The sequence below is a fragment of the Amphiura filiformis genome, chromosome 9, assembly GCF_039555335.1.
Source record: "Amphiura filiformis chromosome 9, Afil_fr2py, whole genome shotgun sequence".
NCBI classification, from domain to species: Eukaryota; Metazoa; Echinodermata; class Ophiuroidea; order Amphilepidida; family Amphiuridae; genus Amphiura; species Amphiura filiformis.
In genome coordinates, this window is record NC_092636.1 from 50,117,591 (window position 1) to 50,143,915 (window position 26,325).

A 26,325-nucleotide genomic window follows, 5' to 3' on the forward strand; every position below is an offset into this window, starting at 1 on the left:
TAAGTTAGGTCTGAATCAATTTAAAAGTACTTCAATTGTTAGTGGACATGCCTACTCTTGGTGTTTCTAGAGGTTTGCTTGAGGTTATAAAGGGCAGCGTGCACGTATTATCTAGATTCTTTTGTTTAGCGTGCACGTTATCTAGATTCTTTTGTTTAGCGTGCAGGTATTTTGTGCACGCTGACTTCAAATAACCTCGCTGACTTCAGATAACCTCGCTGAAGAGTGATTCGTAAAATATAATGCACTGGACAACAATGGATAATGAACAATGGAGTGATGCACTAGAAGTGTATGATGTAATCACTATTCCAGCGAATAGGCCTACGTCAGTGAGAACAATTATAGTTCAGAGTCCAAGAAAATGTAATTGTGTATAGTAGGCCCTACATGTATACGATTTTCTTTCTGCATTGGCCGTATTTTCACGCGTAAGAAAATCAATCGCATTATCGTGTTCACTCTAGCGTAAGTTATAATTAGGGCCTACTCATTGGAAAGTTCTAAACGACCTCACGCAATGCTACCTGCCCTAATCCGATCAATAGGTCGAGAGCAGGACCACAAGTGTCTCAATATATTTGTGTTTGTGATGTTTGTTCTCGCCAGATCATCGAATATCATAGGCCTAAATATCCGAATGAAATTCAGTATCAAAGTTCATTATTTTAAATACTTGATTGGCTCTTTATCTTTGAGGTGCATATAGGAAAGGAATTATACTAGACGGTGATAGTCATGGCTGACGACTGTGAGACTGTTGTGAATCAAGAAAAGCCCAGTGGTGCAAATGTAGATTTTATTCATCAAGCTCAAACATTTGGCAATTCAACCACACTACATGGAATACATTACGTGACAGGAGAGCAGATCCATGTTATTCGAAGGTTGGTATTTATGTATGGGCTGTGGTGTGCAGGGTGTGCTTGGGCCCGGGGCTTGGGCTGTTTATAATATTATATGCTACTAGTACTATTTTCTAAATGTAAAACTGATACTATCTAGGCCTACTAATACAGTCAGCAAAACAATTAATGTACCAGCTATTGTTACCCTTGTATATCCTAAACAAAGGCAGATATGTCACACTTAGAGCCAGAAGCCAATACCTGCATCTAGACCTGCATCTTTCAGCTCAGAATTAAGACCTCATTCGTTAAAATCATTCAAGAAATAAAGCCACAATAATCCAAAACCCAAGGAAGATGCTAATTCAAAAGCTGCAGTTTTGCTCCATTACATGTCCATTGATTTGTAAAATTGTTCGCGGTGCTTTCATTGATCAGGCCTAGCACATCAAGCGACGTGATTTCCATTTATAAGAACATGAAAGTGCAACTTTTGATTTCGTTAGTTCCTTGGGTTAGATCACAGTTTTTTGCAGCAGCGCTGCATTAATTCTGAATTGGCTGAGTGTTACTATACTGAAATTTTCGTATGTGAAAGGCATTTTGTACCATTGAAGTTTTTCGTACACATCGGTACCTTTATTAATATAAAGATTGACTTTTGTAGAATTTTGGTTGTGTATCCATTGATTTTATATGCGATTTCATTGAAAGAAGTGTCTTTTAATGCAATGATTTTCAACAACACACTCAACCTGGGCTCCTTGCATGAGGAATATTAGCTACAAGCATTAGCTGAGCATGCGTCCTGCCAATTAAGCATAGGGATTGGGCTCGTTTGCATATGCATGAGTTCGTTGAGTTGGCGTAGCGTCCGTGGAGATAGTACATTTCTAGTAAAATGGTAGATGCCTTTATACTAGCAAAATGCGTGATGTATTTTAACAGTTCATAGTTTAGCCTATGTTTCTGTAAATGTGCATAATTTCCAATCACGTCGCAGATGGCAACTATCACAGCACAAGTAATAATTTATCCTAGCGTATTGCCCCGGTAGAATACCTTGCACATGCCATAGAAAAAATTTGATAACTTGGTAGGTAGACAGAGATGACGTCAGTGGTGAATTTGGTTTAGATCTGAGACCATAATACCTCAGGTTTAGATTGAGAAATAATACATACCGGTATCAAGTAATTATCTTGTGGGAATTGTTTTATTGTTGTATTAATTGTGGTAGGCCTATACTGAACCCGACAACCACATTCGAAGAAAATAATCATAACTGATGAGTTATTTTTATCATAGGGCTATGTTTTTGCCGGCGGAGGAATATGGAGTAAACATGGGGAGTTAGCTTTCAAAAACTGATTCACGTGTGATAGCTTGTGATCATGACCACACGTGCAGTAAGCTAATGAATAAAGAAAGATTGTCCGTACACCACATTTCGCCAAAATACATTCTAGAAACGCTTGCTGTTAGAATAAGAAAAATTTTAATGCTAATTTATTGCACATTCTAGGGAAGCGTGGTTACCTTTTAAAATAACCGAGTGAGAGGGTTTTCAAGAAAATATTTTTCCTGTCAAAACTGAAGCATCCTCTGTATAAAAGAAAATATGAATATTAACTGCACATCATATATAACGATTCGTGATACCCAATTGTGGCACATTTGATGTCGTTTAAGAAGCAGAGAATTTTATTTCAATTTTATATACGCCAAAATATTTTTTAATTGAGCAAGAATAAGGATAGAAAAAACGTTGAAAATCCTATGTGAATATTACATTAGACCCGGCAAAAGATTACTGTTTCGTTTTTATGGTAATCTAATCTTTTATTTCCTGAAAAAAACATTTGGGGTCTAAAATGGATTTTTTATGTATTTGATAAAAACATCGAACGTGTATACAAGAAAACGGTAGGTTTTCCTCTATAGTATTTTACTGACCATGGAAATGTACTGAGACACAAGCACGTGTCAAAATCGATATAATGTATTGTCCATACAGACGCACAGTTATCATGTTTATTATTGGATTTTTTTTGTATAAAACACGCAGTTAACAATAATTGAGCGCTAATAATACACATAAATGTTTTTAGGCAAATAAAATTCCAAAATATGGTACGTTTTCTGCCTTTGCTTGTCACGTGGTAGGCCTATGTTGAAGTTGCGATTATATCTTCAATCAGTTTCAAATGAATTCCAAGAAGCCAAGTGGCCGAGTGGTCTAAGGCGCTGGGTTCGTAGTGTATCCAAAGCAGTCCGCCGCCGTGAGTTCGAACCCCGCCTCCGCCAAACTTTAATGAAGTAAAATTAAAAGTAAAATTTTACTTTAAAAAAATTTCATATTGGGGAAATGTGACTGGCAGAATTTATGTATGGCGTGGAGTGGTGTGGATTGTCCGCACAGTAACAGCGCCGGGAACATGATAGTGCATGTATGTATGTAATCAACAAAGCATCAACTCGGATACATCACTTAATTTACATACATCCAATCACAGCGTGCTGTCTGAAGTATATGAATATTAAAACAAAGGTTTTTCGCACAGTAACAGTGCATGGACGTCAATTAGAGGCGCTTTAAGGAGGCACACAGGATCACTAATTATCCATTATTATTCACCTCATAACTCGAAAACTATTTATGTAAAGTATATAAAAGTATACATTTTTTGAACGGAAATGAGCTCATAAATCCATTTAAAATGTCAGTTTTGTGTCAAAAAGTACAATTTTCGAGAAAATCTCAAAAAACGGCTTTTTTGACCAAAAATTTTTGGTCCGCCATAAAAAATTATTTGAAAATCAAAACTGTAAAACATGAATTTTATTAATTTAGACAAATAAATCTAGAAAGTGTTTTTTTATTTTTTCGAAATTTTGCTTAGTTTTTTAAAATATAGGCAAAAAATCAGTAAAAACGTGTGACCCGTGTTCAAATTTTTGAATCATTGGTGATAAAAAAGTTCTAGGCCCTAATTTAAAAAAATGAAAAAACACTATCTAGATTTTGGCCATATCTAAACGTTTGACTTAAAAACTTCCCTCAGTGATGCTTCATTTAGACGCTATGGCGGACCAAAAATGGTTAAAAGTGGTCAAAAGTGAACTTGCCGAAAATCGCGATTTAGAAAAATACAGCGGATTTTAGGTCCATTTTTGAAGATTATTCCATAAATATATAATCCGGTGACTTGCGACGTTTGGTCAAGTTAGAAAATGAGAAGGGGCGTCCAACTGCAGCAGATTGGCATTTTTTTGGTGATTTAGAAGGTAAAATATACAATATGACAAAATTATCCGTGCACATTCGGCAGATGTTTATCCACATGGTGTAGCCATTTTATTTACTTCAGTCTTGTTTCCATGGTGCAGCAGAGCTTCCGGCAAGGCCGCGGCGTCGCGTCCATAGACATACGTACTTGTTTGTCTGGGGTCGCGTCGGTGTTTGAGGAGCGACAGGGCGCGCGGACAGACAGATAGGTTACGCGAATAAGTTGCACAGTGCATGGTCGTGTTGCCGCGAACGAAACCATGATTATTTAAGCACAATTTTGTCCTGTTCCGTATAAAAAAAAGATCATGCTCTGTATAAAAATTTGTGGACATCAGAATATTAAAAGTAGCATAGAATAACTGACAAGCAATTATTTTAGCAGATAATCAGGAAGTTTTATGAAATGAAGAATAAATTGAGACATAATCATGATAATTGCGATTTCTGTTTTGTACTATAATTTTCATAATTTTGCTTTAAAAATGCAATGTTTTTAATTTATCGTTTTGGTGATTTTCTTTCTTTTTTTTTTTTTGGTGTTGACAAATATTGCATTTTTATGTTCATTGTCCTTTTCTGAACCGCAAACATATCGTTGCTTTTTCTTTTTAGTTGGTGCTTGAGAGGCACCACAGCGGCCCGTCCGCGCCAAAGATAGGCATTTTAACGCCCGTTATAGCTAGGCCTACACCACAGGAATCCCAAGTAAAATTTTAAAAGATTCAGATGTGTCGCATTACTCAATATTCCGTTTTTGTTATTGTAATAAATAGTTTGTTGTTATCATATTTTATTTTTAACTTTTTACGGAATATCTAACACGCACAAAAGTCATAGGCCTATTATAGGCCTAAAGCCACATAATGTTGTAAAATATTTTGTAGGCCTACCGCATAAAAAGTGAATAAAATACAACAACAAAAATATTTAAAAAAAGTGTGTCTGTTGTTGTTTTCAATCAAATAAACGTGTAAAAAGTGGGGTAAAAGTTGATTATGTCTTGAATAAACTTCTTGTAAAACGGACAAAAAGTAGGCCTATATATAGGCCTATGTTAAACAGGCAAAACACGGAGAGGTCACAAGAAAACTGAAAAACACGGAAATTTACATAGCCTAACAAAACCGAATTTCAAAAGTAGAAAACGGAACACTTATGGCTTTAAATTAGATTGTGGTTTATGCAGTAGGCCTACCGTATATAGGCATCATGCTATAAAGAGCGTTTTAAAACACTGCATGAAAACATTCACGAAAAATTCTTTAAAGCAGTTTACCTTTTAAAGTATGCAGAAAACATTATAAACGTGAAAGTTGAAAGCCAGACAAACATTGCAAATAAAAAGGCATTCGGCCAAAACATTCGCAAAAAGTGTTGTAAACCCAAAACCTTTTATCGCAATCATGGTATATGGTAGACCTAATAGGCCTACTAATGGAAATGTAGTTAAAATGGGTTATAAAAAAGCACGAATTTGCGTTTTCGATTATATATCTCGTTTGAAATGATTATTTAGCATTAAAACATTCATGAAAATGCTTTCATAAACGCGTGCTCGCTATGCCGATTTCAAATATCGACATTTTTGACATAGAGTTGTAGGCCTATATAATTATGCCTAGATGGTCGATATGATGTATTGAAATGTCAACGTTTTTGACATTGCGTTAATGGTCAATCAGGAGTAGAGAACGTTTGAAAACGAATCTTAAATCCATGTTTTGATAACACTTTGAAATATAATTCAGGCGGGGCCTTAGGTATCTAATATAGGCCTACCGGTAGTGACTGCTTGCATATTTTTTATGGTCTTCAAAATTAAGACGAGAATGAACGTCCGCATGCAGAGGCCCCCGAACCAAGGATGGGACTGCATAAAATATAAGCTAATATAATAGGCCTATATATTCTTGTCCAACTACACCAACTTGGTAAATCAAATAATAACAATGAAATGAATGAATGAATGAATGAATGAATGAATGAATGAATGAATGAATGAATGAATGAATGAATGAATGAATGAATGAAATAAAACAAATTTTTAAACAGAAAATAATAAGCCTAATGATGTACTATACCAGCTAAGTCTAGCCTAGTAGCAAAATATTTAAGGCCTACGTTTTCTATCGTATCTACTAGATTGCGTCATCATTACAGGGCTTCTTATGGGTAACTACTTCCTACAGATAAATTTCATCTTTTCAAGTTCAGAATGAAACTTGAAAAACAAAACAAAAACAAACAAAAAAATCACTATTATGTTCATATATAAAAAAAACACCTATAATCTATACCACTATATCAGCACTTTTTTGGCGAAATTTATCGAGTAGGCCTACTGATTCTGGGAGGGGGACGGTGGTGGTCTGTCGGCCCGCAGTTTCGCAATGCAATGGTGCAAGCTTTACCTACCTTGGAAGAGATCAATACGACAAAGTACGGTAGTGATCGCGATTGGCGACTCCAGCGCCTCAATCAGTAATCACCTCGCCCAGTTTACCATGTGTGCGTGTCTTTGCTAGCTGTACGCCGCAGTACGCGTTCGAGAACGCGATCTATTGCGGGAAAACAATTATTTATTTGCTTTTGCATTTTGACGAATTTTTAATGAAAAAGGGTCTTTAAAATAGCTTTTCTTATGGTTGAAATTTTAAGATTTTTTTAAAATCTATTAATGACAAGATAACATACGGTTTGAAGATGACATTCGTGATGAAAACTCATTTTTGGCCATGTAACACTTCAGTGATCCTGTGTGCATCCTTAATATAACTTTAATATGGATACGCAAACGAGATGGCCGGTGACTCAACTGTAAATGATTATTCTTCGGGACACCTTGACGGATTTTCCCGCATTTGACACACGTAATATTGCTGTAAGCATGGTAAAGTGAACCTGTAAAATCATGTACCGAATGCAGTTTTTGATACTAAAAGTATTGCGGTACATGTACGACGTACATGTACCCCGGGACATGTACACGTCATCTTATGCAATTTTCGGCCGTTGTTTCGGCCTACAGTTTGTTTAGGACTTCTGTGTTGTGGACAATACTATTTTGTTTTTACGAAAGTGATAATTTCTCCATCATTTTGTTTCAAGTTGCTTTATTTATTACTAAATATTCGGTCTGGATATGAAATTGATAGGCCTACTGGTGTAAAGGACCCCCGGGAAAGGACCGTGTACGCGTGTGTTATAAGTTGAGACTCCCAAAAGACTGACGGCGGCGTGACATTTTTCTTGAACAAATGAAATGATAATGATATTTTCAAAATGAATACTTACACCCTTCATATTAGCCCGGTTTTAAAGGTTAGTTCATTCATTTTAATCCCGGGGTGGGCACTCAACATTTAGAAGTGACGGGTATAGGGTGTGTGCCTACCGGCGTGGCGCGAAGTAGGGGCCTATCGGGTAAAAAACGATAGTTTTAAAAAAGGGGGTCATTGGGTATAAGATTTTGAAAAAGGGGGCCATTGAGTAGGCCTATAATATTTGAAAATAAGGGGTCATCGGGTAGAAAATTGTGAAAAAATGGAGCAAAATTCTATTTTCTTGTTCCAAATTTTCCACACAAATTTGTTGAAATAAGAGAATTTGACAATTTCGGCATCAGGCCTATTTTGTGGCATTTTGATAATACTATTCTAGAAAAACGGGGGTCATGGGTAGCTGCAACCAAAAAAGGGGGGGTCATCGGGTATGACTTTAAAAAAGGGGGTCATCGGGTATAGACTTCAAAAGAGGGGGCCTATTGACAGGCACATACCGTCACTTCCAAAGTTAAGTGCCCCCCGGATTTTAATTTGACTTGACACCAAAACCAGGATTTCCCATTGATGCTGATTAATTGTATGATTACGATACGAACTTGCAGGGTGGCGAATTAGCGGACACGTTACCATAGAAAGTCTATGGAAAAAAGTTCATATCAGTTTGATGATATACTTTTGTTCCCTTTTATGTTGACTTGAAAACTAAAATACCCGATTATAGTACCAATTTGATATCAATAATTGTAGCAACTAAATCATTATGTAGCCTACTTTGTGTAACTTCTCATTTCAGACGATTGAGCACGTTTACAGGCTTGTCCATGTCTTGCCTCATAGGCGTCTATGTAAAACAGTCAATTTTCAGAATTGCAAGTGTAGTCTAAAGTGACAAACAAAGAGATCTTGTATTCTGTCTGGTTTGGAATGATTATTTATGACTGAAAGCAGTTTAAGCAGCTAATTAGCACTAATTAAATCGATAATGATAATGAAGTAAATTATGATCACCCTGTATACATAGAAGCAAACATCGCACCCAAAATAAAGTATATAATTCTGGTTGGCTTTTTCAATTCAAGCTCTGTTTGATTTTGTGGTCCTCAGATTGAGAAAATATTCCTGAAAAGAAAACTATACCACATGTTCATTAAAAAGTTCATTTTTACACCCTGTATATCTTCTAGTACACCCTGAATATTGACTTCGGGTTTGGGTCAGTCTAATCTCTGTTCTTAATGCTCAAGTTCCAGCAATAGGCCTACCTGTAATTGGTTAATAAAATGATATAACTATTCATCGCAAAATTGAAAGCAATGGTCATACCCGATGTCAGTCAATGGTTCAATGGTATCCAAACCACAATATGAACCTGAAGACTCGTCATCAGACTTGGACACTATCCATGCTATCAGTGAGGAATTGCTATTATAATAAATGTACATGTATTACCCCATACCACAGTATTATGTTTGTAATCATTCCTTATTAAAGGCTCAAATGCATAAAACCTTATAACTCATTTATGTTAAGTACAAACTTGTGAATGTGTTTTTCATTTTAAGTAAATGTCAAAACATGCATACCAAGAAATGAACTAAGTAGGCCTACTCAGCATATCATTTTGTGCCCTCCTTGTGGGTTTGTAAGACAAAATAAAAGAAACAAACAATACAAACTTTATCTGCTTGCATTCTCTTTTTTACAGTGTCGTTAGCTCATTTTTAAGCCTGATGTCCTCCCAGTGCTGAATGTGAAATCCAACATTTTTTCTTCAATCGCTGCGCCGTCTTTTTTAAAGACATTTCTTGTTTAATTCTCAACCAATTTCAACAGTGAAGGTCTTAAATCAGAGTTAAAGGCTGCAGGTATTGGATGCTGATATTAAATTTGACATATTTTCCTCTGCCTCTGATATACAGGGGTGAACATAACTGGTACCTTAATTATTTGGCTTACTGTATTATATCATCATTACGTAACTAATGCTCTTCTTCTATAGAATTTATAGACTTGTTTCAAGTCCTTTGGCGTCCATAGTTAGTGAATGTAAAATTCATGGAAGCTTTGCCACATCCCGGGTGCCACATCTTCCAAAAATGTATATTTCTTTCCAAAATTTTTAAGTTATTTATTCTTTCAAAATAATTATTTACCATCATAACTTTGTGAAAATTGACATTTGAATTGCTAGATAGTGGACTTTCTTGTCATATTTAACCCCAGGCGTACTGTGCACTGCAGGGGTAGTGTTTGAGCAAAATGCACACCATGGCCACAAGGCATACTTCCTCCCTAGCTCATATTGCCAGCGCCAAGGACTTGTAGAGTTGGTAATTGATTACATAATACACCATGGGAGGCTTTCAGTTATTTTTCAAAATCTGGGGAAGTCCATAGGTTGTACTGCAAATTATACACAAAATGTAAAAAGAAATATATAATATTTATACAAATAATGTCACTTCCTTTATGATGGTTAAGCTTGATTTCCTGAGAATGGGATACAGTTCTTCCTATACAGGGTGTAACAATAAAAGTTGTACAATTGCATTTTGACTTCTCAGGAAATAACTAAAAGAGTTATGGCACAAATGTTATATGCACTGTAATCAGTGATATCTTGGCTAAAAGAAGACGTTTAGTTGGTTTCTTTACTAGCTTGGGTTCAAAAGTTATGTACGATTAATTAAATCGTCCAGAAAACGCGTTGGGCCACTTTTGCCATGTTTGGGCATACAGGGTGAGTCAAAAAAAGTGCAATAGAGAAAATAATCCATTTTTATTTAAGAATCGAGTTGAAACTTTTAGGTATTAAAACATTTTATTAATGATATATCCATCAGTGACCTTGTGTGAAAAAAGTATGGAATTAGCATTTACCGTTTTGTTTTTATGACACATTTTATAGCGATACCCAATGTTAATGTTTGTCCAAGAGACACCTAAAATTTGAATGTCAGCTCACTCTGTGTAAGGAAGATTTGGAACAACTGCCATTTTCTTAACCTTTAAGGCATTGAAATAAAATAGAGCACCCAAAGTGTTATTGCCCATAGTCTTGTTTAAGGAGAAGAAACAATATTTGTTGTTATTTTCATTTTACCTTTACTTTAAAGATGTTTATTCTCTATCAAAAACATACAAATTTGTAGGCGGGTTTTTCAAATGTCGAAATGATATGCACGCAAACTGAAGTGGAGTGAATTACAAAATATCAAGTAAGTTGGACATATTGGAATTAAAAAACTGAAGTTGGAGTCGAGTGAGGTATGAAGGACTTAAAGTAATGTTAGAAAAAAATTAAAATAACGCAAAAATGAACCTTACTTTAAGTTAAAGTCAGTTTCAGAGCTGGTGCCTTTATCGTGCATTGTGTGCTCTCATTCAAAATACATGGTATCTCGTGGACAAATAGTGAAATTGGATATCGCAGCAAAAGGACTAATAAAAATTAAACTGTAGTTGTGATTCACTTCATTTTTTCACAGAAGGTGACAATTGAGTGTGGCATTTATAGAAATTTTCAATAATAGGAAAGTTCAACTTGGTTCTTACATGAATATCGATTCTTTGCTCTATTGCACTTTTTTTGCCTCACCCTGTATCAAGTGTGAACCGCGTAGATACGATGCTAATCGTGCATTAAAGATTTGACACAAAAGAATTATAAGTGGTGTTTCTTCATATAATTAACATGAACTTAATAATAATATGATATGTCTTTAAAATCTATAAATGATGTCATGAAATTTCTTTCAAATTAAAATAAAGTACATTAATTTCTCATATCCCTGAGATATCATTGATAAAACTGAGAACAGTTTTTACATCCATAAGTACAAAACAATGAAATTTTGAAATTAAGTTCAGCTGGGCATCTAGCTGTTCTGGGGCGACCACTATTGCCAGCATTTCTGTTAACAAATTCTACATACTTCTCACAGTTAAATGTAATTGTATGCCTTGATGGAAGATGTGAAAAATGAGCTATAAACAATCTTATGGTTGTTGCTTGACTCCATGTGTTACCGAATGTCATAACCATAAAAAATACGCTCTTCCAACGTGAATTTGGGTTGAAGTTGTTGAGCTGCAGCTACGATTTCTAGCAAATGAGGTTGTGTTATGTCAGTGCTTAGTTGTGACTTTCAAAAACTCAAGGATTATGTAATCATTTCTAACACTTCGAATACCCCATTGTTTGAAACTACCTAAGAGCACGTACCGTGGTCCATGGTTCAACTCTATTCAGTCACTTTTGTAACACTTCTTAGACAAAAGTGGCCCATGCGGTTTTAAGACGAGGTTACATAATTGGCCATATCTTCACTTGTATACCGTCGATTTTATTGGAACAAAGCTTATCTGGTGGCTAAAGAAATTATCTTGATAGGCATATAAATATCAAACCAAACAATAAGCGGCATACTTGTGTCATTCTATTTTCAAAATTGTACAAATTTTATTGTTACACCCTGTAGTTGAACATTTTTAATCCAATTACAAACCCGTCGAGGCTTTCGTCCTACACACAAATTCTGATCTGACTAAAAATCTGAGGGAGTCAAGTATAAATGATACTTCGATCATGGGTCCTATTGAGCATGAATAAATAAAAAGTAAGGAGGAAGCCTTGATCAAGGCTATAGAATTATTTATAAATACCACTTCCGTTCAATTTTTTTTAATTACAAGTAATGATTCAATGTCATACGTGAATGTGTTGAAGAGAGATCGAGAGTTTAAAATGAAAATTAATTTTATATAATTGTTGAACATTCATGTTGTTTTCAGATTAATTTGGTGTTTAGTCGTTCTCACATCCTTAATCGGTGGTGCCGCGTCTTTTTATCAACTCCTCCGGCAGTACCAAAAATTTGAAGTTTCGACAAAATATTCTATTGAATATAACGAGGATATGACCTTCCCGGCAATGACCTTCTGTAATTTAAACCAATGGAGCAGAAACAAGTCTGTTAAAGTCACTGGAGATATGATATCTCGGCTCTATTCTTTAAATCAAGAAGATCGGAATGAATTCAATTGGACGACATATTATGAAACTCTTGGTCAGCCTCGTGGGAGTATAAATATAACACGTTCAGCTTTATCGGAATTAGGGGCGTATACTGCGAAAGAAATGCTGATGGAATGCATATGGAACGGCGTAGAGGAATGTGGACATGAGAATTTCACAACAGTGATAACAGATCTCGGCGTTTGCTATACTTTTAATAATCCTTCAAAGGTGAAAGATGCCCTTGTCGTTAACGAACCTGGTATTGATAATGGTCTAACGTTAACATTGGATATAAAGCAGGACGATCACATAGCGGGAGAGTCTCAGGGAGCTGGAATTAAGGTTTGTATTGATGGAAAAACTAAAATGGCTTTGACACATTTCGTTATATCTGACTTGGGGATGAAATCAAAACTCGACCGCCGGTTGACCTGCGTTTGAACCGCGTTCAATTGTTTAGAACCATACAACCGCCTTAAACCGGACGGAACCGCCCGGAACCGGTGGTCGGCCGCCGGTTGAGTTTTGATTTCATCCCTTAAATTAATTGCCCATTATCACTACTTTAGTTCCTTCTATGGTTTTCTATAAGATGACCAATAAATTGGTTGCCATGTAGCCAGATGTCATGTAGAAGAACAGAGGGATACTTAAAGTTCCCTCTAAAATATGGATCCATGGTAAAGAATACCAACCAAACAAACAAACAAACAAACAAACAAACAATGACCCGGATGAGTCAATACGTTAACAAGATAAGCTTTGCAGTCATCCTACCAAACGCCTGACCTTATTTTAAGAACCTGATTAATGTTGTATAATATATACATTGTATAAAGAGTGCACAAAAAAGTAACGCAGCCGTATAGCTTCACTATTAATCGTATTCACAATATTTTAACATAGAAAGACAGGTGGTTTATGTACACGCATTTAAGATGGATACAGACATTGCTGCTAGGACATGCGTGTTTTTTAAACAAATTTGTGTAACTTTTGTTGTTGTTGTTCTTCTTCGTCGTCGTCGTCGTCGTCGTCTTCTTCTTCTTCTTCTTTTTCTTTTTTTTTTCGTCTTCTTCTTCTTCTTCATCTTCAACTTCTTCTCCTTGTTGTTCTTGTCTGTGAATGTGCAACAGGGCATAGATATTCTGCTTATGCTCTTCAGTCTTCTCCTTCTTCTTCGCCTTCTCCTTCTCCTTCTTCTTCTGACTTTTCTTTATTTGCCTCTAGCTCAAGAACTAAAGTAGCCTCAGGGCCCATACTTGGTACAATGATGGCCCATGACCCCAGAAATTTCCTGGCCACAAAAATCGAAGGTCGTGGGCCCCCAAGGTCATCCAAGAATACTTTGTTGGATTATCATCAAACTTGGTGGATGAGATCACCATCCAGTGTAAATAATGGTCAAGGTCATGTCAAGGTCATCCGAGTATAGATTGTTGGATTGCTACAAAACTTGATGCATGGGATCACCATCGAATGCCACAAATGGTGAAGGTCATGTCAAGGTCATCAGAGTAAAGATTGTTGGATTGTAACCAATCTTGGTAGATGAGATCACCATCGAGTGCTAATAACGGCCAAGGTCATGTCAAGGTTACCTGAGTATAGATTGTTGGATTGTAACCAAACTTGGTGGATGTGATCTCTATCGAGTGCCGTAAATTGGTCAAGGTCATATCAAGGTCATTGTTGAATTGTCATCAAACTTAATGGATGTGATCAACATCAAGTGCCGAATATGGTCAAGGTCATGTCAAGGTCATCCGAGTATAGTTAGTTAGATTGTTATGAAACTTAGTGGATATGATCACCATCGGGTGCTGGAAATGGCCAAGGTCATCCAAGTATAAATTGTTAGAATTACCACCAAACATAGTGGATGTGATCACTATCGAGTGCCACAAATGGTCAAGGTCATGGGGGTAAGGGTGGGAATCACAGGCATAGATATTCGTGTTTATTCAAACACAACAGTGCCATCTAGTTCTTTTTCTTCTTCGTCGTCTTCTTCAGACGTATATAATATAAAATACTTTTATCCATTTGTCAAGTCGCCAATGCTATAAAAATAAATGGAATAATAATGTAGACGAATGCTGACATTAATTGGGTTAGTTATCGTGATGGCTTAGGGGCGGCTTCAAAACTCAACCACCGGTTCCGTCCAGTTGAAGCCAGTTTCTATTGTTCTAAACAATGGAACGCGGTTCAACTGCCAACAACCGGCGGTCGACTTTTGAAGCTGTCTCTTACAAAGTCTTGCCTCAAGACGCATGGCTTGGGCTTCAAGAAAATGCCCTATAACCATGACAACTTCTAACATGAAAAATCATTTTTCATTTATAGGTAGTATTGCATCCGCATGGGGAACAGCCATTGATGAAAGAGGCCGGGTTTGCAGTTTCTCCCGGATTTGAAACACTTGTTGGCATTAAACGCATCAAGGTAATGCGATTCAACATATTTATTTATGAGTGTAACATATAGACATTAGATTTGTAGTTAAGTCGAAGGCCGAGTCTCAAGTTGAGTCAATAAAGTCTCAAGTCCTGTTGTTGTAGAGTCAGTGAGGTTACTTGTCTCGAGTCGGATCGAATGGAGTCGGAGTTGAGTCGTTGGGTCTGAGTCGAGACCTGATCAGCGGTGTAATGATAAAGGTCAACAGACTGATGATCTTGTACTGAAATTGAATACCCTCTTTGGATTTTTCCTTGTTTTATAGTAGGCAATCTAAAGCATTATTTGATTTAGTAAGAATCAATTAAAGAGGTGTTAATTGATTACGTACTCCATTATACATCAAGAAAGAAACCGGCGCCTACCTGAAACATGGACAGGGCTCTGAATGTCACAGAAATGTGATCTTCCACAACAAAAGCCGGCTCAAAGACATTTCCAATCTCTGGATCTTAGTCAGTCAGTCGATCTACATCTTCTACCTATATAGCTGATACTGGGAAATGGTTGCTTAGAAATAGAGATTTGAGTATTTTGAAGAGTTTTAAACTCTAATTTTACATCAAGGTACAGTAAATAATACTAATAATGGTCATGATAATGATGCCGACAGCGTCTTCGGCGATGATGAGGGTGATGATGACAACGACAATGATGAAGATAACAAAAAAAGAAGGTGATGAACATCGTGACGACCACATGTATTATAATGGTGACGAAATTGCGATGATAATATTAGTTTATGTTAGATATTACGATAATGAGTAAAACATTTCAGAATATACTTTTTAAAATTCCATAAAATTCATACTCTCGTTTCTATTGTAGTCGATATCGAAACCACACCCGTACACGCCAAATTGCACCGATAAGGGTTTGAAGTATTCTAAATTGTACACTGTACCGCTTTGTCTTCATGAATGCAAAGTTGATCACGTGACCAAAGTGTGTGGATGCAGAGACTATCGCTACCCAAAAGGTAATAATTTGACAAAATAGCCCGAAATCGCTTGCCCCATCAAATTTTGTAAACTTTAGTTTCAGACCTTGTGTGAGCTGGAGCGTATAGCTAAGCAGAAATGACTATAAATTTTAACGTTCCGTAACATGACTGAAGAGGTTCATCAGGTCTGGTGATTGATCAGTTATTCTTTGTCAAGACCAAAGGTAAAACTTCCGTTTTTCTGCAGATAGTTTCGCCGGAAACCATCTGGCTTCCTCAAAGCGTTTGTGATGTTATTGATCAATCTGCTTGGAGCTCATATCCCTACCGGATATTATTGCTTATGTTATTGTACTCCCGTCTCCAAGGTTGTTCATGAGTAGAGGATTGAAGAAGTGACTGAGGAAGAGTGTCCCCTCTGTTCATGATGTTGTCTCCTCTCTTGCGAATCCATACTGATTCCTTGACCCCTTCACCCCTCGCAATCATACATTTGCGAGACAAAAAGACAGTTTGGTGTCCTCATGAATGAACTTAAAAGGGAAACGGAGAAAGCTAGCCAACTTATGATATAGGCTTATAATAGAACGGATGGAATTATAACTCTTTATTTTTAAGATTCGTGTTCAAGTTCGAGATGAAAAAAGGGAAATTCAAGGGGGACATCTCACAGATCTACTCACAGTGACTATTATGGAGATAAATGCCCGCGAAGCGCGAGGCAATTTAGCATTTTAATACTAAATGGGTCAAAGTGGGGTTATTTATGGGTCTAAACTAGATTAAAAGGAAAATGTAAATCGTAAAATTTGTCATAACCTTTCTGTCGCCATTTCTGTCGACCGAGCAGGGGAGGGGACTGACTTGCTACCCTGCCCCATGCAGTGCCGGATTTACCTTTTCGGCGGCCCCAAAATTCACCTTGAGGAAGGCATAAGAGCGCTCAAGTAGCCAAGTTTTGATTTACAAATATGGGGTATACTACTATAAGATCCCGACAGTGATGGAGACGAGTATATTTTGTTTCGATTTGAGACATTTGCGCGCGAAGCGCGTGAAAATTTATATTTTCAGACAGTTTTAGCCCAAAATAAAAGTGAATTTTGCTATGTACAGAGCCAGTGCAAAATTTTGCAATTTCACAATATTTTGGTCCAAAACATGGTATTTAGGGCTATAAAGAAACATGCACAGGGCAATTTTGGGAGCTCTGAGCCTGGGTTCATCTGGCCCAATGATAAATCCGGCCATGGCCACATGGCTAATCTCCATCGGTGCTGATGAAGGGCGCGGTGCGGAGGGGTGATGGAGTGTGGACATATTTTGTCGATCTTTCACAATCATTTCTTTGCCCACATCACCTCAACGTGCCTGGCGAACATCATTGTAGGCAGGCTCGAAATAAGGTATGTAGATTGTAGAAAATTGAAAATCCGGGTTGAAAACTTGATGGGAAACTAAAATGAAATTGTACTCAGGGAGCTGGACCTATTATATGAACCAGATTTTCCTGTGGAACAACAAAACTAGGATTTTCTGCTCTTTGCTTGGTTCCATTTCCGTAGGAAATTTGCGGGTCCGCGCCTACTTTGACGGGTCTTTGACCCAAGGACGCGCCTTATTTCGAGCGCTGATTGTAGGCCCACAATATACCGGCCCAATTACCAACTTATTGTAGTTTTTATCCCCTCTCTCTGATGTGATATGAGAGACACATCTCATACTCTAACCTCCCTTCCACCTGTCCCACTCTCTTCCTCCCTCCCTCCCTTTCTCCCTCCCTCCCCCTGTCTCTCTCCCTCTCTTTCCCTCTCTCTTCCCCTTCCCTCTTCTTTTCTCTTCCCTTTTTTAGGGATCACCAGGGGGGTCGCACCCCACACCCCCATGGCGACGGCCCTGCTTGAACTTAAATACACAAGATCTAAAAGGAAAGGAATCGCTCTTACTGAAATAAACAAATCGGCTATTACTGATCACGTGCATTTATGGCTAACCATTTATTAGACTGGGAAAGCTAATCAATCCTTGATAGTGAAGAAAACCGCAGGGTCATGGATCAGTATGGATTCGCAAGAGAGGGGACAACACTATGAACAGAGACGATGGGACATTTTTTCTAAGTCACATCTTCAATCCTCTGCTCAAGACCAACGGTGGAGACAAGTTTATCCCCCTTTGATCTTGACAAAGAATTTTAAATAGCAGTTTCCGTAACAGTTTTCACGATTACTTAACGTCTCACTTTGAACATTGGTTTCAGCCCTAAAAGAATTTTTCATGATGAAGCGGTGTTTTTTTTCAGAAGCGTCTGAAAAAGAATGCAGTCCCGAAGAAGTATTTAATTGTACGATTCCGCAAGATAGTAGGTATCTCCCATTGACTCATTAATATTAATAAAAGAATTACATTAGTAACCATGGTAACAGTTTTACCGCTTGGAATAACAAAAACAAAACCAAGCTTGGCTTAGATATCACCGTGGCACACTTTTCGAAAAGAAACTTTTGCATGTGATTATAATTAATATATGCATGACAGAATTGGAGTAGCTACGATACGCCACACATTGCCGGCTCGCTGCCTGTGCCACAGCAATTTTGAAAGATGAAATGTAATACCTTTACTTCATTTTTATGCAAACAACAACAACAACAACAAAATGGCTTTTATGTAGCACCGTAACATGAGCTAACACGACCTCGGCGCTTTACAAAAATATATCTTAAACTGAGATCTTACATAACAAATTAACAAACAAACCAAAAAGCATGAAACATGGGGGAAGAATTAGTCTGAGAATAAATGAGTTTTTGTTTGGCTCTTGAAAGAAGCAACTTTATCCCGATGTTTTTTTTTGTTTTGTTTTTTTATAGATCCGCGAACACGTTTATCGTTACTAAGTTAAGTTATTATAAATATAATTATCCTGTTTGATAACGGCTACGTCATAGGTAGTGGAAGCGGGGAACGCAGGAGAAACGCCCCCCCGGTATTGTCCTGTGTGTATTCATTTTAGCCACAAAACAGTGCGCATTGGCTCATCAAATACCAAAAATCACCTTCATTTTGGGCTAAAATATTTAAAATGGACATTTTTTGCGCCCTAAAAGTAAAAGTCCAAGCAGAATTGGCACACAATATGCTCGACCCTCTCCTAAATATTAATGCTTCCACCGCCACTGGCTTCATTATCATTATCACGCTCCAATTTTCATTGATGTATAGCCGTTCGTTGGTTTACTTTCACTTCCAGAAAAGTTTACCCAGACCGCTAGTAACATCAACTGTAATTGTAACATACCGTGTTCATCTGAAACTTACGAAGGGCGTTTGTCATTTAGCTATTGGCCTGGACTACCAGCATCAATGGATATAAAAGAAATATATCCGGTCTACCAGGATAGGACTTCACAAAGGTATTTTAGTAAAAGAATACTTGGTTCAATCAATATCAAATCAACAGGATTTTCAGCAAGTTCCACATTGACCCTCTTGGAATTGGCTAATATGCTCATGATGTGTTCCCAATATGCCAAAATGAAGAAATCCGGCGGAAAAAATATTTTGGTTGCTAAGGAATGGCCCCACCTAACAACCATCAAAATCTCCATTCTTAGGGACCTTCCCCCCTTCAATATTTGGGGGTCATTTTGTCACATAAATTAATGAAAGGAAGACCCCATTATATCAATTATGTTTGACCCATAATGTCCTCTTCCCATTTACGGGATAAAAAGAAAAAAAATGTATCGTTTCTCTGCAGGGGGTAATTAAAAAAGCGTTTTATCACATTTAGTATTTTAAGTTGGTACATTTTCTAGGCATTGTGAGCATCTCCTCATTCAAATTGTGTGACTTTTTATAGTCTGTATGAAGAGTCTGTATGTTTGATTTGAATGAAAATAAAATGATAATGTATGTATGTGTATGGTAATTTTGATAAATGTTTATCATTTACGTTATTGCCTTGTGCTGGATGGTGAACATGTTTGGCATTTTAATAAATAGACATTTCAGAGCTCGCACAAGAAATTGATAATTGGGGTGAGGATGGGTGGGTTGGGTACCTCGGGATTTATCCCGGTTACGTCACAATATGTTTTGTCTTCATTATGTTTTATTGCCTTTTCAATGTAAACAACACAACAAAAAGGACAAAACACACACACACGCAAAAAGAAAGGCATACAAAAAGAAATGTTAAAATGTTGTGCGCATTGAAGATGATGACACAGTTAAGTATCCATTCCCAAAGGAACATTGAAATGATTAATTATTGTTACGGTTCCATTTTTTCGAAGACAAGTTTGGTATAAGTTCGTGATTCTTTCCTCACGCAAATAGAAATTGTATTCTAGAACAATTGATGCATCGATATTCTGCCAAAAACAAACAAAAAACTTTGGAAACGGCTCAATAAATATTAGGAAAGATGGGTAAACATTTTCCGGTGGACAGTATTTATTGTGGGACATTAGAGCACATCAGACATATCGAATTGCATTCTGAATACGAAGAATATCATTCTGATATCAAATAATTTTTTTTTTTTTGAAATTCGCAATGTAATACACATTTTATGGCAAATCATTAAAAATTGATATTTTGATATTTAACAGTACTTGAAGTAAACTTTATAAATCTGATGATTTATACTTAAAGTGTATGTAGGTGGGATGAAAAGCCGACGATCAATTGAAAATTTTGACCTTTCGTATTGAAGATATGGATTTTTTCCCAAAACACCAAAAAAAAATAGGTCTTTTTGGGAAAAAAATCCATATCTTCAATATAAAAGGTCAAAATTTTCACTTGATCGTCGGCTTTTCCTCCCAGCTACATACACTTTAAGAATATATCATTTGATTTATAAAATTTATTTCGAGGACTGTTATATATCAAAAATTTGAAAAATATCAAATTTTAATAATTTGTCATAAAATTTGTATTATATCGTGAATTTCAAAAAATAAAAATTATTTGATATCAGAAAGACATGCTTCGTATTCAGAATGCAATTCGATACGTCTGAGGTGCTCTCATGTCCCACAAAAAATACTGTCGAAACGCCATAAACGCTCATTCTAGATCCCTTAAGATATATTTTTAAAAAATATGTGTACCATTAAATGTTTTATAGGCCTATTGTTTAAATCTGTATTGTTATTTCTATTGTTATATGATTGGTAACGTTACGTGCATTTTGGAAGCTCCGAGTACAGGGTTTAAAATTTCCGGCAAAAATAGTGGAAATGGCAAGTCGTTTTGGGAGGAGGTTTGTTATTCTTAAAAGAAATGTAATTGTAATTGTATATAATAATTTTAATTTCAGGGAAAATCTCCTCCGAATGAAAATCTACTACGCAGAGCTTAGCTACACGAACGTGGAGCAGTTTCCTTCATATGATTTAGCTAGTCTGGGAAGTAAGTAGGCTACAACACTTATGTAGTGTTATTAACGCGTTTTTGATTTGGTCAAAACATTTTTTTATAACATTTAAATGCTGGGTAATATATAAAGGTCATAAACACATCTAAAAAACCACTTCGATACTATTATCAAAATGTTATTGTAAAATATTTGGTCGACTCTTAATAACAAGTTTTCAAAAATGTTTTCTGAATGTTATAAAACGTTTTACACCCTTTATATAACCCCACATTATAACGTTTTCTGTAAAAAGTTGTTTTGTGTTTCCATGGATGTAATGAAAGTTGGGCCTGTCTACGTAGTGATGCGCGTTCAAAATCAAATGTGTATGCGTATCTATATGCTATATCTATATGGAAGCCAGCAAACCTATATTTTGTGCCGCAGGTCGCACATTATTTTCACATGAAATTACTTATACTTTGATCAGCTCGTAATAGGCGAGAATTATTCGTTTTTTTGTCCCTAATTACGCACGCGTAAATTCACATAAGCGCGCGTGAGTCAGGCAAATCGCAGTTTGCGTGTGTGTATGTACGCCATCTTACTCTAAATAGAGAAATGTTGTATGTGACTATGTATCTATGTATGTGAGTTAATCAAAGGCACCGTCAGTTTCGATCCAAATGTCGTCAAATTCATACGGGAGATTGAAGAATATACACCTATCCGACTTCGCCATTACTGCGGTGTCCCCGATGTAAAACTGCGGTGTCCCGAGGTCGGGGGTTCCATCCATTATTTATTTTGTGCTATATAGTATTGTACCCGGGAATTGTACACAACAGTGATATTCAATACACAATCATGAGTATTGAATTACGAATTAAATCTCCCGCTCTGGTACATCTGTGTTGCCGTCAATAGAGGGCCAAATACAGTAAACGCTTCTCGGATTGGTGTATACTGAGACGGTAATGCTAACGTTTGGTTATAAACGGTCAAGAATTGGACTCAAAATCAGTGAAAATGTAGTCGGTTGCTATCCTAGGTAAACAGAGAAAAGTAGTAGGTTTCTAACCTAGCCACTCGCGTCCTACAAAACGTGCGTATCTGCATCGCTCGCGTAAGATGTGTGTTTGTTAAAAAGTATAAACAACATGAAGCGGTACTATCAATCAAAAAGAAAAGAAAATGAAGACAAAAATGGTACGGGTATGTGGGTTATAAAAAGAAAATGAAAACGGGAATAAAATAGGCTAATAGAGGAAAGAAAGAAACTAATCAGAAAATGTAAGAAAAAAAGAAGCTAAAATATTTAAAAAGCTAACTGAGAACAGAATTACGTAAATAAAGAATATAGCATGGAAATGGGAAATCACAACCTTAGCAGCAAATAAAAAAGAAGCTAAAAGGGAAATGTAAAGAAAGGACAGATTTAGAAAATAACGGGAATGTGGTTAAATAAATTAAATAAAAACAACATGGAAACCATGGAAACAGAATATCGCAAGCTAAGCGGCAAAAAACATTGGTCCATGTAGAAGAAACTCAAAAGAAGCTAAAAAGGGTGTCCCGCTAGTTCTATCAATCCAGGATGTCATGAGTCCCGCCTATTCCGAGCCGATCAGAGTATAGAAATCTATTATGCCCCTTGGATATTAATTTTAATCGTTCATGCCGATCAACAAGTCAATTGACATGTTAGGTAATTCTATATCTCCTATATATTATGTAATTCTATATCTCCTAGTCTTTTGCTTCTGGTCTCTGATGTCCCTCGCCGTACGCACTCCGGCAAAAACCACAAAGACAAATGCTAATCATTGCCTTTTTATTTTGTATAGTGTATCCAAAATATGAGGTAAACATGTTTTTGGTGTGATATCTTCAATATATTGATGTTTTTTACAATAAACCTTTGTTTATATTCAGATTCATTGACATTTGTCTTTCGGAAACATATGCATTTGTATGTTGTGCAGAATAATTAAACAGTTGCGACATTAATTGCGGTGTTATTACTTTCCTGAGACTTCGGACTTTTACATAAGAACACAATCTGATTAATATACATAATTATCACAGGGAGTGACAAATTGAATAGTCACTGACGTTGTTGGACTTACGAAACAGTTGAAATGAAATACCGTAAAGATTCGCCTAATGGCGCACATTGCCTCCTTTGCCTAGGGTAAATTTCATATACAAATAGTAAGCTCCCTCCTCTGAAAATTCCAACAAGAATTGATGATCTGTGCCCGTATTTGCTGGTGAGATTTTTAGGGGCAGGTACTTTAGGTATTAATTTGTCTAAAATTCCAGTTATGTCAAGGAAAATCTTTACGGTATGGTGCGATTTGCATTTGAAAGGTTGCCAATTCAAAAATGTTATTGATCAGGATCAGTAAGACCCCGCACTGACCGTGGTTTCTTCCATTTGGAAATCATTATGCACAGTGGCGTAGCCCCCCCCCCCCCCGCTCATTATGGCCGTCGGTAAACGAATGCTTTGGTGAAAAAATGGGTCAACAATTCGCTGTCGAAGTGACGTAATAATCGAATTAACTACCATGGCAATAGGTACAAACAATTTTTGATTATATCGCGCTGCACTAGTACGTTCATGTGGTACCTCTGCATTGAACCATAGATGTCAAAGAGCAGGGATAAAGACCTGGATCGTAATTCTATAGGTATTCATATCATGCTGATCACTCGCACCTGTAAGATTAGTATCTTTGCAAAGAGCGGTATTGTATTCAATCTATGCACAGGTGATGAATGTAACCTGCTTGTAGAAGTGAAGCGCGATATAATCAAAAATTGTTTGTACCTATTGCTATGCTAGTTAATCCGATTATTTACATCACTTCGATGGCGAATAGACAATTTTTTTCTTATGCAGGTTTAATAAATAGTACACATGCGCTATATATGGGGATTTGAGGGCACGATGGTAAAAGCATGGGGTGGTAGAACAAAAAAATGACTCTTAGGTTGTTAGCTTCTATTATCTTTTTTTTTCATTGAAAACAAATTGGGTCAACAATTCACAACTTTCGACAGCAAAAACAGTTGTGCCCCAACACCAGCACCCCCACCCCACCCCTGGTTCGAAATCCTGGCTACGCCACCGATTATGCATGATTGTCATTCATATTAATAAGCGTAAGTTTGTACCAGTAATAGACGTTGAAACTTTTAATATCGCACCAATTAATTTCATTCAAACATTGAAGGTCAGTATAGTGCAAAACAATGAAATAATAATTACTTAAAGTCTATTTATATTTCGTTTTGTCTTTTAATATAGGTGATATCGGTGGGACTCTTGGCTTACTTTGTGGAATGAGTTTGATTACTGTCATCGAATTCCTGGATTTTTTTCACTCTACTGTTTTTAAGATATGTCATGAGCAGTGGTGAACGAAAATAACAAACAGTGCTGTTTTGCTTTGCTGTTTATTCTTTTCAATTTTTTAACATTTTTAACTGATTGTCGCTGTAAGTACTTTACACGTTCTAATAAGCCATAGCTTTGAAAGGTGAATTCTCACACAGAAGCTGAATGATTACATTAGCCAGCTATGTTGCCCGACCACGAGAAGAGGAACCAACTGACATATTGATGTTTTTAGACAATGCATAGTGCACTTACGTCCACGGCGAATTCACCGTGACCTTTCCAGCCATAAACCCGCTTTTTGAAGATTAAACCGATATATGCAGTACTAAACCATTATATAGTAATCTATTGTCCAATGCAAATTTATTACCACCTGATAATATTGATCCAATGAGCGACCGAATTGTCCGCAACGGACGACTGATCCAATCGATAATGACTCTATTGACATGTACGAACGGAGCCCCACTGACCGAGTTTTGGGATATTTTTCACTGAGCACCCCCCTCCCCTTACCTTGTCTTTTGGCTATGTTATGTGATGTTGATTTATTTTGTTAATTTCATTTGATTTCAGGGAAAGGCTAACTTTCAGACCTTTTTGGTCTTGCAGCCTTTTCCTCCATATGTACCGTGTTTATATATATTTTTTATGTAATGTTTTTGATTTTTATGGAAATAAAATATGAATGAATGAATGAATGAATGAATGTATCGTACGTTTTTTGTTTGTTTGTTGTTTTTGTTGTTGTTTTTGTTGTTGTTGTTTCTTTTATTTTTTGTCTGTTTGTTTGTTTGTTCGGTTTTTTATCGAGTTGCAATGCAAGTAGTCCTAATATTGAATATATTGAATAAACATTCATGTAAACATATTGTATGCTTCAAATTGTGTAACTGCCTCTTTTCTAAGTTACTTATGACACTTTTGGCTAAAAGAACAAACATCTCTCAGTGGCAGTAGGGCCCAATTCCAGCTCAAACAAAGACCTCTGGCATTGCCATGGTAACGGAATATTCCATATCACATGGATGTATAAATGCAAGTTCATAATATTAAAGGTCCCATGAAGATTCTTTCTGAAAAACTAAAAATAATATTCTTTTTTTTTTTTTTACTTCACTTTCTTTTTTTTTCTTTCTTTTTTTTTTTTTTTGGTGGAGTTGGTGCCCTTCTTCTACTTAGGTGGAATGTACATATCTTGCATTATTACATCACCAAAATACCACATTTTAGCATGTTTTCTAAAAATGTGTCGAAATTATTGGTAAAGAATTATTAAAATGAAAATTATGTCGGTTCTTATTACAAACGAAAAGGACAAAAAAATTCAAAAAATATTGACGATGTATTTGACCAGGTAGTTTTCCCTTGTATTCCCTAGTATTTCAGTGTTCCCCGGTATTTCCCACCCAAGACGGAAAATATTCTACGCCCAAAAAATATCCTTATACTTGGAAAAAATTCTAATTTTAAGACTAAACCATATTAATTTTGGTAATTCTTTTTTAAATAAATGCACTATATAATCCTGCACATTATGAATACAATGCAACCTGAAGAAGTTTAAAAGTTACAAGTATTTGATTAGACATGTTGGACGAAGGTCCAGTTTTATAAGTGACAAACTGGCCTTTACCATGTTTACACGCCTGATCGGGAGCATCGATGCACAGCCGCTATGGACAATACAATGTGGCC

At 36.5% G+C, this 26,325-nt stretch overlaps 1 protein-coding gene across 1 annotated transcript; it reads left to right on the forward strand.

Annotated features, from left to right (window-relative positions):
* Positions 1–540: 540 nt before the first annotated feature.
* On the forward strand, positions 541–25,461 carry LOC140161102 (acid-sensing ion channel 2-like). The gene is made up of 8 exons (XM_072184493.1): positions 541–887; positions 12,219–12,786; positions 14,794–14,892; positions 15,733–15,883; positions 18,150–18,209; positions 19,101–19,263; positions 21,180–21,271; positions 24,535–25,461. The coding sequence occupies exons 1-8, from the start codon at positions 739–741 to the stop codon at positions 24,645–24,647; spliced, it is 1,395 nt and encodes a 464-aa protein (XP_072040594.1). The 5' UTR covers positions 541–738; the 3' UTR covers positions 24,648–25,461.
* Positions 25,462–26,325: the final 864 nt, after the last annotated feature.